The sequence below is a fragment of the Miniopterus natalensis genome, chromosome 19 (assembly GCF_054644295.1).
Source record: "Miniopterus natalensis isolate mMinNat1 chromosome 19, mMinNat1.hap1, whole genome shotgun sequence".
In the NCBI taxonomy this organism is placed as follows: domain Eukaryota; kingdom Metazoa; phylum Chordata; class Mammalia; order Chiroptera; family Miniopteridae; genus Miniopterus; species Miniopterus natalensis.
The window spans coordinates 28,875,878-28,889,993 of NC_142099.1; the positions used below are offsets into that span (position 1 = coordinate 28,875,878).

A 14,116-nucleotide genomic window follows, 5' to 3' on the forward strand; every position below is an offset into this window, starting at 1 on the left:
CTCAAGCAACAGATTCCTCTGACAGTCTGGGATATTTTTACCATTCAAAGGAAGGTGTTCACACTTGAATAGGATGGACACCACTGGCCTAGGTCATTGGAACCTGTTATAGGTAACAGCTGACATCACGCTGTTGGTGTCCACTTCCCGGCTTTCTCTCATCCTCTAAGCACCCTGTGAAATGACTGCCCCCCTCCAGGGGAGCTGTCAGCAGGCTGAGAGCCCAAGAGAAACAAAGAAGCAGAAACCCGAGAACATTCACCACCTTGATAAGCAGCCCCAGAGTGGGGAGCTAGCTGTCTCCCACCAACCTGTGAGCTCCTGGGGAACCTCCAGGTTGGTGATACTCTCCCAGGAGCCAAGGCTAAGGCTTGTTGTGAAGGGCTCAGCTCATGACTTGCTTCCAAGTTTGCATGGTTTCATGTCAAAATTAGCTGTGTCTGAGGTGGATTTTGGTACCTTCCCCCCAAATAATATTGATAAAGACCATTGACCCTGGGAGTGCTACTAGAATTGTTCAGTGTCAAAGTCAGATCACCCACATCGGCACCCTTTCTTGTAGATGAGTTCAGGGGAGATTAGTGACCCAACAGGCAATGGCAGGGCCAGGACTAGGGCCCAGGTCTCCAAGCCTCTGGGGCTGTTCCAAGGACATCAGCCCTTTGCTCCTGAGCCTCTTTGCTCTTCCCACAGCTCAGGCTGGTTGTGAGTGATGCTCCAGATCTGTCTGCGGGCATCACATGTGCCTTTGGGAACCTGACAGAGGTGGAGGGACAGGTGTCTGGGAGCCAAGTCATCTGCATCTCACCTGGGCACAAGGATGTCCCTGTCATCCCTCTGGATCAAGGTAAGAAATGTCTGCCACGAAAGTCATATGCTAGGGGCTGCCCTACGAGGGGAACCAGGAGTAGAGGACACAGGGGACGGGAGTGACAAGTACCAGCACAGAAGTTGCCTGACTAGGCCTCCTTATGCCCAACACCAAAGTGGGCTTATATAACTTGTTTGTGTTTGCAAGCAAACTGACAGGCCCCAAAGCGAAATTGAGGAGGGAGGAAATCCCTTGCTCCCGTTTGGGTTAAGGCTACACAGTGTGCAGAGTTTTCCTAGACTTCCCTTCCCTTCTAGGAATGGCTGTGGTTTCAGCCAGTAGTTTTCATTGGCGTTCTCTCCCCGGAACCGAAGGCTTGAGGGGCTCTGGCCTAATACTTCGAAAAGTCTTTCAGTAGCTGAACTTGCCAGACCAACGCAAGGGGCTTTATGGGACCTGATGGACTATTTCTTCCCTAAGCCAGGGTGTGGGGGTGTCTGGGTCTCAGCAGGATGAAAGGGACTCTTGTGAAGAGATGATTCAGGCAGGTGCCATCTGCCCTCTGTCCCCGAGAGCCCTGGAATGGCTGAATGATTTACCCTCAGGATCTCCACTGGGCCCCCAGGCTGTCACCCTCCCTCCTTTTTTCTTCTTTTTTTCAGATTGGTTTGGGCTAGAACTGCAGCTGAGATCCAAGGAGACAGGGAAGATATTTGTCAGCACCGAGTTCAAGTTCTACAACTGCAGTGCCCACCAACTGTAAGCCCTTGCCAGAGTCTTGCCCTGGGTCTGGATATGGGTGTGGGGTTTCTCTAAGCTCGAATCATATCTTACTCACCTCCCAGTCTGCCTAGAGGGCCTGGTACATTGTCTGGGACAGGGGAAGCTCTCTGTCAATGTTACTTCCCAGTTCCATTCAGTTTATTGAGTTACATTAATCTGAATGGCACACACTGTCCAGAGCCTCTGGTCTCATTAAGTCTCCTTTGCCTGCCCCCCCCACCCCCACAGCAGCCCTACCCCCAACTCTCAAGCTAAGAGAGCAAAAAGAGGGCTTGATGTAAAGAAACCATAATAAAAATTCTCCATTTCTGATCACTGGTGGCTTTGAACATAGAGATTGACAGTGAGTAGAGTTTAAACATGTCGTCCATCACCAAATGAAGAGGGACCCAGGGGTAAGAATCAGCTATGCTATGCATACAGTTACCCCCCAGGAGGGCCGCCACAGCCCTGGCCAGCACGCAGGATGCGGACCTGGGCTGGGACGGGGCGAGGAGGCTCTAATTCCACCAGGGTCCAAACCAGGCCTTCAACTTTTTAAAGAGGAGGGGGCAACTAGACCAAACCCCAGCCTCCAGAGGGGCTTGAATACAGCCCAGCTGACCTCACCAGGCATCTACAGCAGCAGGATGCCTAACAACGGGTGCCCACAAACTATGAGATCCCACAGCTGCGCAGGAAGCTGGAGAGGAGCGGTGGAGAGAGAGACCCACATTCAGTTTCTGCTGATCCTCTCTGGAAAAGAAACTGAGACTTCTTCCATACAAACTGGGAATGCTGGTCACAGGACCAATGACCTTAGACATTCAGCAAGCAGAGAGATCAAACAACAGCTCCATTCCAGAGAGAACAGTAATTGGGAATAGTCTATGGACCCATCCTTCCCATTGTCTGGGACAGGGATGGCCTGGGGTCTACCATAATGGGCAGAACTCCAAGGCATCGAGTCTTTTGGGTCCAAGCCGTGGGCACGAAGGTCTCAGCATCCACGTGGGGAGAGGATCTATTTGCAGCTATGCCTGAGAGGAATCTTTAGCCCTTAAAATAGACAGTGAGCCATCCTCGTTTCTCCCCTTCTCTGCTCTTGATTTTGATGATTAGAATCATCTGCTAGAGTTCTAGGGCCTCCACAGTAGTTAAGGAAGGAGACATAGCTAAGCCCCATTGGGACAAGTCAACAGATGTGCTGAGAATGGCCCAGAGGGAGGAGCCAGGGCAGGGCAGTCAGTGGCTGAAGTCAAAACAGACAAAACTGCCCACTAACCACCGTATCCCATCCCAGATCTCCCTGTTTGGGGAAATGCTAGCATCTTGGAAAAAGAACCTCCCAGCCTTCTTCTCCTTCTCCAACACAGTGATTATGGAACCCACTGTTCCTGAGAACATTCTCATCTCCATGGCAGGCCAGTGCGATGGCACCCCTTTCAACCATGCATTGCTGTGTCAACACAGGTGCTGTCACAAGCAGCAAGTTTTAGGGGGGGTGGAATCAGGTCTCCCTGACAGCACAGATTCCATCATTTTATTGCCAAACTCTATCTTGGCATTCACAGTAAAAGTCTGAGTCAAATTCAATCTCTCCTTTTACTATGGTAAACTGAGGCTTGCAGGAGACAAATGCTTCAGTGAAAATCACAAAATTAGCCAGTAGAAGAGCCAGACTAAGAACCCCTTCTCATCATCATTATTAACTTGCTGAACTATAAGATGTTTGCAAGAATCGGTCAATCTGGCCTAAACTCAGAAATGAAATAACTTTGGGCGTATCCAGAGGGGATAAAAATGATCTCCAAGGGAGAGATGAATGCAGATGGCTAGTGCCCAGCACACAGCCAATGGCCCCCAGGAATTGAGCCCCATCTGCCCAAATGTAATAGGAGCCCCCCACTAGGTGGTGCCAGATTGCAGACCGGGCTGTTTCCCTTCCAGGTTGTCCAGTTGTGAAAGGCTAAGTAGAGAAGCTGTGGAGGGGCAGGAAGATCAACCTCACCTTACAGAACCTATTTCCATTATAATGGTCCAATCATACACCAAAATAATACGCACAGCCTCCAGGTGAAACAGCAGGGAAGGAAGCACTCACCCTGGCAAAAAATGCATATGAGCCACATACACAGCCTATTGCTACCGATGCCTGGGTACTTGGAGAGTGGGACAAAGTTTCCATTTAAATGGAACTTCCATTTTATTTAGCTCCCAAAGCTCAAGAACACAGATGACATGAACCCATCATCAACAAATGTGATTTAAGAGCTTGAAATGACAGATAATTTAAGCCCTTGAAAATAATACATTTAACATTGTTTTTTTCAAAACCATTTTCTATATATTGTCTGGTTTGATGCTAAACAGCCTTGTGGAGTAGCCAGGAAAGTTTGATTACAGACAGATGAAGAAATTCCTATTCAAAAGGTGAAGTGACTTACTCAGCGTGACCCCAGTGGCAGTGGCAATGGCAGAGGCAAGACTGGAAACAGATCTGCCCATTTTCTGTCCCCGTGCTCTTACAGCTTTTCTGTCTTATAAGTGGTGGTAGGCTGGGAAATGTTTAACCACCGGCAATCAGGGAGAAAAAAAACTCATATTAGCATTTGCCAATTTCTATGGTGTAAATATTCCCTCTGTGGCCAATTTCAAGCTATCAACATGATGTCAACCCACTTGCAAAATTCCTGAAGATATAAATAATCGGCTCTCATGAACTGATACCAGCCAGCTCTAGCTAACCATTGCTTTATAAGTTACATTATTTCCATTCTGGATTCTTTTTTTTATCAGTTCTCTGGTCCTGTGAATAGCTTGGAGGGAGAATCCACAATTCTCAGTGCTGGGGACAGCCCCACCAAGCTACCCTCCTGAGAATGAGACTAGGATAACAGACTAACATCAAGATTCACAGGCTACCTGGTGCCCTTGTCCTCCCTCTCTGCTTCCTTCTCTTTGCCTCTTACTGTCTTTGTCCTTGCAGGTGCCTGTCTTGTGTCAACAGCGCCTTCCGCTGCCATTGGTGCAAGTACCGCAACCTCTGCACTCACGACCCCACCACCTGCTCCTTCCAGGAGGGCCGGATCAATATTTCAGAGGTAAGCAGGGCTCACCTTGGCCTGGCAATGTTCCCAGTGAATGTGCATGGCCCTCCCTTTCAGATGGTCAGTCCAGTGGCTTGGCCATCTCTTGGCTCTGTCCCATCTTGACCTTCTTCCAGAGATTCTACATATTAGAAAGCTCTGTTACTATAAAGCTCAAAAAGTGGCAGGAAACACCCCAGAGGAAGAAAAGTGTGCTGTATCTACTAAACTCCTAAGACTCTGTGAATTCAAAAGCTTGAGGGGAACTGAAGGTTGAGGCTGAAAGCTTAGAGGAAACATATCCAAGCAAACAGACTCCATGGTCTAGAAGAGTGTAGTGAATGGCATTTATTCTTTGAGTCTAAGCCCTTTGGTTGGCTGCAGACATAGTCTAGTTCAATAGAACATTCACTCTCAACCATTCTTTCATGCCAACTTCTCTTCCAAGTGTAAAATTCAATGATTCTTTGACTCTGATGTATGACTGGGTGGGTGGCCTTATAGAAAGAGAGAGAAATTCAGCTCTTGAAAATAACCAGGTCCTGTTAAAAGTCCCATTTTATTATATAATCAATGTTTCATCCCTCAGGCCTGACCCACCTTTGTTATCAACAAAAAAAACAAATTGCTGATCTCCCCAATGAATATTCCATCCCATGAGTATTATTGATGTTGACTTTGATTTTCTTACATAGTCACAGAATGCCTTACGACAATGAAGCCTGCTTGGTTAGTTTTCCTTTTTCGTGTCCAGGGTTTCTCACACCTTAGGGTGGCCAGTGGTTGGGTTTGAACAATTATAGAGACTTTATGTATTGACACAAATGCACATATGCACATATACACATCCCTTCTTATTCCACCTTTGGAAAACCAACACACATAAATAGGTGACAGAGTAGCATTTGTATGTATTACTGTAGCCTCTCTACGCATGTCTCCCTCTCACACTAGACCACAAGCTCCTTGAAGGCAAAGGCTGCTCTTGTCTTTAAATCCTCAGTGCCTTCTTCAATGAATGTTTGTAGAACACGTGCATGAAAGAATGGCTGAACCAATGACCGCTTTACCCAAGTGCTATTGATAAAAAAGGGTTCCTTGGGCCTACGTGTCTAAGATTTCAAGAAATGGAGTCTCATGTGTCTCCTCACCTTGGTAGATGTGCTGGTTGCTTCCATGGATAAACAGAAGCGAGCAGGCCTTGATATGCATATATCAGATCACAACAATGTGCACTTTAAATATCTTATGATTTCATTTGTCAATTATACCTCAATAAAGCTAAAAACATTTTTTAAATTAAAATTAAAAAGAAAGTAGGCCTTTGAAAGGTTTCCCAAACACACACTCTTGGCCTTCAACTCTTAGTTTCTGAAGCAATATGTGTTACATTCACCCAGAAAAATGGAATTTTCCTGCCTTAGAAGAGAAATATAGACTGTGCCCACAGGCATTTAAGGCAGACTCAGCCACAGGTGCCCCTCAATGGAGTACCTAGTGCCTTGTAAACCTTTGAGAGAAGGTTTTTCCGGTAGCCAGTTGCTATACTTTGACGTAGCTGCCCGGGAAGCAGTGCACTGGCCCTGGTGGAGCCTGGAAATCCATCCCAGCGCCGGGATTCTGCGAGGGCATGAAACTGCTCTCAGGCCTATCTTCTCACGGACAGGAGAGGCCCAAGAGCTGAGGGAGTGGAGTAAGTGGTTAACCCAGCTTGGGAGTTAGTAGAAGAATGGCCAGTGGAGGCGAGGTGGGCCAGGAAGAGCAGAAGCCACGGGAAGACCTGCTCGGAGTAAAGGCAGGAAAGGATCAAGGCAGTCTCAGAGACTGACCTTCACCTTGGCCACTTCCAAACTTCTAAATTCCTTCACAAAATAAATCGAGGTGGACCACAGAACACACACACACAGAGAGGGAGAGAGAGGGAGAGAGAGGTGCAGATCTAGACAAGGAAGAACAGCTGCTGCATTTTCTCCTAGGGGCTCCCCCTCGGGCAAGAACAACCCAAAGCCAAGCCTGCAACTGCCAGCAGCTGGAGCGAGGGCAGGAGTGTCACAGAGCAAGACAAATAAACTGCCTGATGTGGAGGCCATGCGGGCTGAGCCCCAAAAGGCTAATTGGAAGCATGCCGGCCTCCCTCACGCCCTTTAGAAGTCACTGGAACACAGTTAATTCCCTCTCAGCCCCGGGGATGAGACTCAGGCAGTCCCGAGAGCCAGGCCTGAGAGAAGCTTTTACCCTACCCGCACCCCCACCCCTCACAACTCCAGGCTGAATTAATAGGGAAAGGGCCCTGGGACTGAACCCAGAGGCTTCCCATCTCCATTTCGTTTTGCTTTTTCTTCTTAATGTCTGCCCCTTGGGCTGGGAGAGGTACCTATGTCTCCCCTCACCTCCCACCTTCCCAGAGTGGGAATGGGGTACTGTTCTCTTTCTGCTAATGTGCACAGGCCGACGGCCCCAAGGATAGTCTCTCCAGAGGCTGGTGAGGGAAGCCCAGGCTCCGCCCAGCTCCATCCGGCTCCCGATTTTTCTCAGGAAAGGAAATAGGGTGCAGGCTCCCAGAGAGGTTGCCAGTCTCTCTCTCTCGGCATCTTCCCGATACTGCGTTAGCTCTCAGCTGCTGCACAGCCTTTCCCATCACATAGCTCCCAGCCCTGCTCTCTCTGTCCAAAGCTCTGCTTATGGGAACCCCATTCCTGAAAATCTGGGGACAGCAAAGGTGCACGTGTCCAACTTGGGAGAGGTTCCCCTGACTCCATTGGGAGTTCTATCTGACAGCCTCAGGTTCTTCTGGGGACTGGAAATCCCATAGGTGTCCCTTTGGGGTTCCTAGAATGTCTCTTACACTTCCACTAAGGCCCCCCTAACTTTGAATAAAAATTTTAGGTCTCTACTTCCTAAAAACAACATATAACTGATTAGATCCGTTGATTTGCGTAGCAACATGAATGGGGCGCACGTTTGTAGTTCTCTCGCATGTGACAGGAGCTCTCAGTGCGGGGCGGGAGATAGCAGCCGCAGCACCTGGGAACTTGTTAGAAATTCAGATTCTTGGGACTCATCCCAGGTTAGCCCGAAGATTGAGAACCACTGACATATGGCATCTCAATTGATTCCCGCAACAGACCTGCAGTTTCACATAATTCATATCTGACATAAATAGTAACCAAGATGCTAAAAATTTAGGATTTTTGCCCAAGGCTACAGAGAACTCAAGCATCCAAAAAAGCTGAGTACAGTATGCTTTCTACAGAAAATCAGGGCCAGTCAGCTGCTTTGTCTGCATGGCTATGGCCACGGCCACACTGGAGGACCTGATGTCAGTCTGGCCTGTTGCAGTTAGTCCTAAGGGTTCAGGGTGTGGAGGGACCAGCAGAAATCCATCTCCACGGATGGAGAAACCGCTGGTAGCAGGTGGGTCGTTAGTGCCACACCCAGATACAGAGGCTGCCAGCCCAGGAGGTAAGCCTGCCACTTGTCTACAGACAGCTGGTAGACCAACTCCACGCTTAGACTTGACAGCAAAGAACCACCGTTTTAGAGTGAATGTGTTACAAAAATAAAAACATAGCAGCAAGCGTTTCTTGAGTGCTTACTATATATGCCATATTTTAAAATATACATTTAATCTACTCTATGAAATGGACTCTATTCTAGAAAAATTAACTGAGATTTAGGTGCACACATACGAGAGAAATATGCAGTAATAATGTTAACATTGTTAATTCCATTACCATTTGTGACATAGTTTATATTCTTTCATGCAATCTAGTGTCATGTTATTAATGGCCCCATTTTCTGGATGAGAAAACTGAATTTCAGTTGATTCACCTCTTGAACTCCTTTAAGGTCGTGAACTAAACCTTTCCCCACTCAGAGCACAGCAGATCTCTGATGAGAGCCCCCAAATCTCTGCCTCCCTGGGCCGGATCCGGCTGCGACATGGTGTTAGCAAGCGGTGTGCAAGGGAATATGTATGACTTTCAGCTTTAAAAGCTCATCTCCCTCCATGGCTAAGCCAGGCCTAGTTAGATGTAGATACATAAATATCTTCTTTATGCCCTGCCCCAGGGGAAAGATAGAACCAAATAAATCCGATTAGCTTCCCAGGATGCTGGCTGCTCTCTCTCTTTGAAGTCCGGTGGGTGAAGATAATGCCATTTTCACGTGGGAGAAGTCATTTCAGGGGGCGGAGGGTCCCCAGCCCTGAAAGCTGGTGATGCACAGCTAAATGGGTGAGCGACGGGACCCTAAGGTCATAGGACTCCTGTGCCAGGGTCCTGCCCTCCCTGTGGTCCTGTTGCCTCCTCCCAGCTTCCCCCGCCCCTGGGATATTCCCAAATGCATCTGTTCATGTTGATGGAAATTCCAGTGGCTACTCAGGAGGTGACACTGCTGCCTAGAGATGGAGGAAGGGACCTAGAGGCCACTCAGCATGGGATCAATGGTAGCAATGGGTGTCTTTCCTATGTTGGCAACAGCCCTAGGAGAAGCATTAGTAGGGAGAAGCATTAGTAGGGTTATTTACTCTCTAGTTCTTAGGACAGGAACTGGGGGGGAGGGGAACACCTGCACTCGCAGAAGCAAACAGGTTGAACCTGATGAAAGCATTGCACCTGATGAAAGCAGTCACCTTCCTCAGGCTCCAGAGGTACTGAAGTTCCAACAACCTGGCGATTTTCTGGGCTGCTCGCTCTGCTGCACCCGCCTTCAGCCCTCACCACGGCATTTCCACCCATGACTCGCTGCTCCCTTATTATATTACTGCATCCACCAGAACTATCTCACACCCCAAAAGGTCTCTGTCTTCCCCTGTTTCCCAAGAAGGAGACAGTGTACCTGGGTACCAACCATTTCTCTCTTTTGCCCTGGAGACTAGAAGGATGAATCCTACTCTCTGGCCAAGTACACAAGCAATGCGTAAGACATCCTTGTCCACTAGGCAGTCTTGGGGCCTGTTCAGGCATTTGGGAGGCCCCCAATCATTGCCTTTAAATTTATAGTGCCCAAAGGTCTGAAACTGCAGACCATATGAAATTTTTGTCAAATTTTAAAATTTCTAAGGGAAAAAAAACAAACTCCTAGAGCCCTCATAAAGTCTCTTCTGATTCTTCAACCTCCAAACTGAATCAAACTTAGCCCAAAGAGACTAGGATATGTACATGTGTGTGTATCTATAATGTTACATATAATAAAACAAATATCACTAGAAATATATATTTTTGTCAATGTTAAAAGGATTCTACAATCCCATTTACTAACCTAAGACATTATACTCCCCAAAAAGCACATCTTTCAGGCTCTGCTACTGCAATTTGAATTTGTTCTCTGGGCTCATTAGAGATGAAAAACAATGGGTCATCATTTACAATGTGTCAGCTAGTTCCGAGGCTGAAGATTGATTCTCTCACTCTCCCTCTCTCTCAATCTCTCTCTCTCTCTCTCACACACACACACACTGTACCTCACAATTATTTCTAGCCTAAATTAACATTCTCATTTATTAGACTCGATGGGGACTTTTTAACCACTAAAAGGAAGTAGTATCTGCTTTTCCATGGAATGCCTGGGTTTGCCTAAAGTGGTGTTTATTTATTTTTTTTCTTGGCTATAAATATATGAAAGACTCTGTCAAGAGTACCCGCAGGGAATAAAAGTGAAAATTCAGTAAAGAGCAAGTTTATGAGTTGGCAGCTTGAGTGACTGGCTTCTGAACAGGGACCCGTCTGTTCTGGGGTTGCCCTATGATCCCGTCTCCCGTGGAAGCCCCTCCTGCTCCGTGTCCTCACATGCAGCTGGCCTGCAGGCGAGGGGCAGCGTCCGTGCCCCTGAGGTTCATTCAGGCCTCCTTGATGGGGTCCATGGGAAAGTTCCCCTAGACCCAGCTTTTCACAAATCCTCAGATTTCTTAATAGACATAGCAGTTTGGTAATTGTGTGATTCCAGAAACAATGACCACTTCCAACCCCAGCTTTGGGAATCAAACTCCTTCTCAAGTCCTTGATGCCCAAAAGGCAGGGCTGTCCCCTCCTCTGTAAAGAATCTAGAAAGAAGGATCTAGAAGGAAAGTTAGAGACCTTTTAGTCTGCTGCTTTATTTTCTTATTTTTCCTTTAACCTCTCAGAAGCAATGACCAGGTATCCACTACATGTCAGGGACTGGGTTAGAGCCTGGGGACACAGAGGTAAGGCACAGCGTGACCCTCACGGCTTACAGACCAGTGAGAAAGACAAGCCAACTAGAAACCAGTTGAGGGCTAGAAGGGATCACGGAGGAATATACCTAACCCAGCCTGGAGGCCAGTGCAGGGAGAAGGTCAGGGACAGCTTTCCAAAGAAGGACATGATGAGTTAGCAGACTAATAAGAGACAATTAGCTAAAGAGGGGCCAGGAGGAAGATGTGAGGGCTGGACAGGAGTGAGTGTTTCTGGTAGAGAGAAAGCATCTTCAAAGGACCAGAGATGGATGCGTAAGGCTGGCTCCTCAGAACTAATCTTTAGCTCACATGGCTGGACCCTAATGCACAAGAACCAGCCAGGTTATGAAGGGCTTGTACCTGAGGCCCAGAGGAAAGAAGAACCTGCCTGAGCCCACACTGTGAGTCAGAGCCTGGCTCTCCCAGTTTCCCTTGAAGACTGTCCGTTGCTCAACATTACCTGTTGAGCAATGTTGAACCTTAAGGCTCGTCTCCAGCACTAGGACAGAGACAGTTTATTGTTCAAAACTGTCCCAGATCTTGCCCGAAGTTCAGTCATCCTGGCCCCCCAGGCACTTAATGCCAGTAGCACCCTCTGCAGGGTAAGAACATCAAACCCCACAGACTCCCAAACACTCCCTCTGAGAACCACAGCAGAAAGGAAAGGGACAGGGAGAGAGGCACCATCTCCGAGAATTTCCCTCATTGATCCCTGGAAACAGGAAATGGTTGCATGTGGAGGTGGCAGTCAGGTCCTCACTGAGGGAGGCTACTGGGCTCTGTCGTCCTTGGAGAGGGAGAAAGTGGGCAGGGGATTGATTGGGGCTGTGGGGAGGTGGTAATCTGACCTCTGGTGCAGAAGCAACATCTAGGAATAGAAATGAGACAAATCAATCATTCCCTCTCTCTTTCATGCTACTTCTCACAGCCCCTCCCCATCAAGACTTTTTTTCAGTTTTGTTTTCCAAAGCAACAGGCATTCATGCAGGGCCTGGTAATGAAATGAGATAAAAAGCCGGAGCAAGTGTTTAGAGCATCGCTGGGAGGGCTCGATCCGCCTCCTGGAAAGGCCGCAGTGGGAGCTGGGAGCTGAGGCCGCTGATAACAGAGTGCCTCCGGCAGGGACAGTATGCGAGGCAGAGGAGCTGGAGCTGGGGAGCAGATGAATGAAACCGAGAGGTGGGGGTTCCAGGTCGGAGGCAAGGACGCATGGAGCCTCTTTTATCCTGTGTCTCAGGATATAAAAGCCACAGGCTGCCACACCACTGCCTGGAAATTCATTCCTAAAGCAACACGCCATCCCATCCAGGACAACTTGTGGGATGGGAACAACAGTATCAAAGGCCAGGAGCTTAAAGATCAAGGGGTTAATTTTATTTTCCCTGCTGACTCTACATGCCCCTTAAAGGAGGTATGCCCTACTCCTGGGCAACCCACCTGGATACCAGAGGATCGGGCCCTGTCCTCTGCCCTGGCTCAGGTGAGCAGGAAGATGTGAGCCAGGACAGATGGAACCTCTCTGCTTGCTCCCCCAGGATTGCCCCCAGCTGGTGCCCACAGAGGAGATCTTGATACCAGTTGGGGAAGTAAAGCCCATCACCCTTAAGGCTCGAAACCTGCCCCAACCTCAGTCCGGCCAGCGAGGCTACGAATGCGTCCTCAACATCCAGGGGGCCATCCACCGGGTCCCCGCCCTGCGCTTCAACAGCTCCAGCGTCCAGTGCCAGAACAGTTCGGTAAGAGGACTTGAGCGTGGGCCCTGCTAGGAGCAGGGCTTTCCCTCACACCCCTGCCATGGCCTCAGCCTGGCCTGCCCCAGCCTCCAGAACCTTCGGGGTCCACAGGCTGATCCTAGATGCTGGAGACAAAGGAGCAGGCATGCATGCCAGGCCCCTCAGCAAGCACAGAGCCGGTCAATGGTACCAGATGAGATGGAGGGCTGCGAGGACCCTCATGGCACAAGCTGAGAGCTCTGTTCCCTTTCTGAGTTTGATGAGCACCTCTTAGACTTCTGCAAAATCTCAGCCAAAGCCAATCAGCTCTACTGCAAACCCTGTCCCCATTCAGGGAGTGGATAAACCGAGGGCGCTACACAGAAAGACAAGCAGGGCGCAGAATGGGGTGGGGGCAGAGGGGAGGAAGGAAGTGGAAGCAGCAAGGGCTCAACCAATTCCGAATGCCAGACAGAAAGCCTGAGGTGTTTAATTATAATACCAGCCCAGAGAAGATCTTTCCATCGGCCAAGTCCCTGTCTCTGACGGTGGGAAGTCAGCTGGAGGTGGGGGGTGAAGTGACAGAGGTGTTGAGGGAAGCTAATTCGCCTGGGAGAGATAAAGAGACTCGGGGCCTCTTATCAGGGAGCTGTCAGATTGCCGGGTCACGGGTGCCTGATAGAATTTGTAATCCGTGGAAGGCCGCCAAGCACAAAGGGAAGTTGGGACAAGAAAGAAATGGAACACAACAAAGGGAGAAGGTGGCAGGAAGGGTTTCGGGCCAGAGGGCCCACAGGGACATGCCCTGAGAGCTAAGTGGCCAGGCCTGGGGCAGTCCCCTCCGAGGGGGTTCCCAGAGGTCCCCTTCACAGTGACACAGGGCCTGGGCCCCCGAGGGGGGCTGTTTCTGAACTGTGAAGAGCTTAAATGTCTTCGACACAGGAGAGAGACTCCTGGCCACAGCTTGGGCCATTCGTGGTAGAGCTGATCGGATATCCTCCCACAACGCTCTGCGCCCTTTCCCTTGTGGCGTGTTGACCAAAGTCAAGCTCATGTGCGGAAAAAGGGGCCATCGCAGGGCCCTGCCAACCATTCATTACACACATGCTCTGCTCAAGGTGCTGGGGCTTACGGAACAGCACATGCACCTGCTGGAGAGACTGGACTTACACGTGGAAAGGTGCAAAGCAGCTCCTGGGAAGTGCCGGGTTAAAGACAGAAATTGGCAAACCCAGGGGACAGAGAGCTTGGGGGAGGGCTGGCAGGGATGCCGGAGAAGACACCTGGGAAAGGCGCATCTGAGCAGAGCAGAAAGATAAGGATGGGTTGAAGGACAGAGGCCACAGGGAGGATTCCCTGTGAGGAGTGAACTGAAGGGAGGCACAGAGAAGGGCGTGGGTGGGTGTGTTTTCAGTCCAGTGGATTCAGAGAGTTCTGTAGGAGAGCAGCGGAAGAGAAGGTTAGAGAAGTACGTTTGGATCTGGAAGGCATTGAATGCCAAGCTAACGGGTCTGGACTGGATCCTATTGGCCTTAGTGACTGGTAG

The 14,116-nt window shown here is 49.2% G+C and overlaps 1 protein-coding gene across 1 annotated transcript in view; it reads left to right on the top strand.

Annotated features, from left to right (window-relative positions):
* The window catches only part of PLXNA2 (plexin A2), a 196,859-nt gene that overhangs the window by 131,397 nt on the left and 51,346 nt on the right, over positions 1-14,116 (top strand). The window contains exons 7-10 of the mRNA XM_087827861.1: positions 694-847; positions 1,474-1,570; positions 4,563-4,677; positions 12,394-12,594. Coding sequence (XP_087683987.1) covers positions 694-847; positions 1,474-1,570; positions 4,563-4,677; positions 12,394-12,594 — 567 coding nt within the window. The remainder of the gene's footprint in view (positions 1-693; positions 848-1,473; positions 1,571-4,562; positions 4,678-12,393; positions 12,595-14,116) is intronic.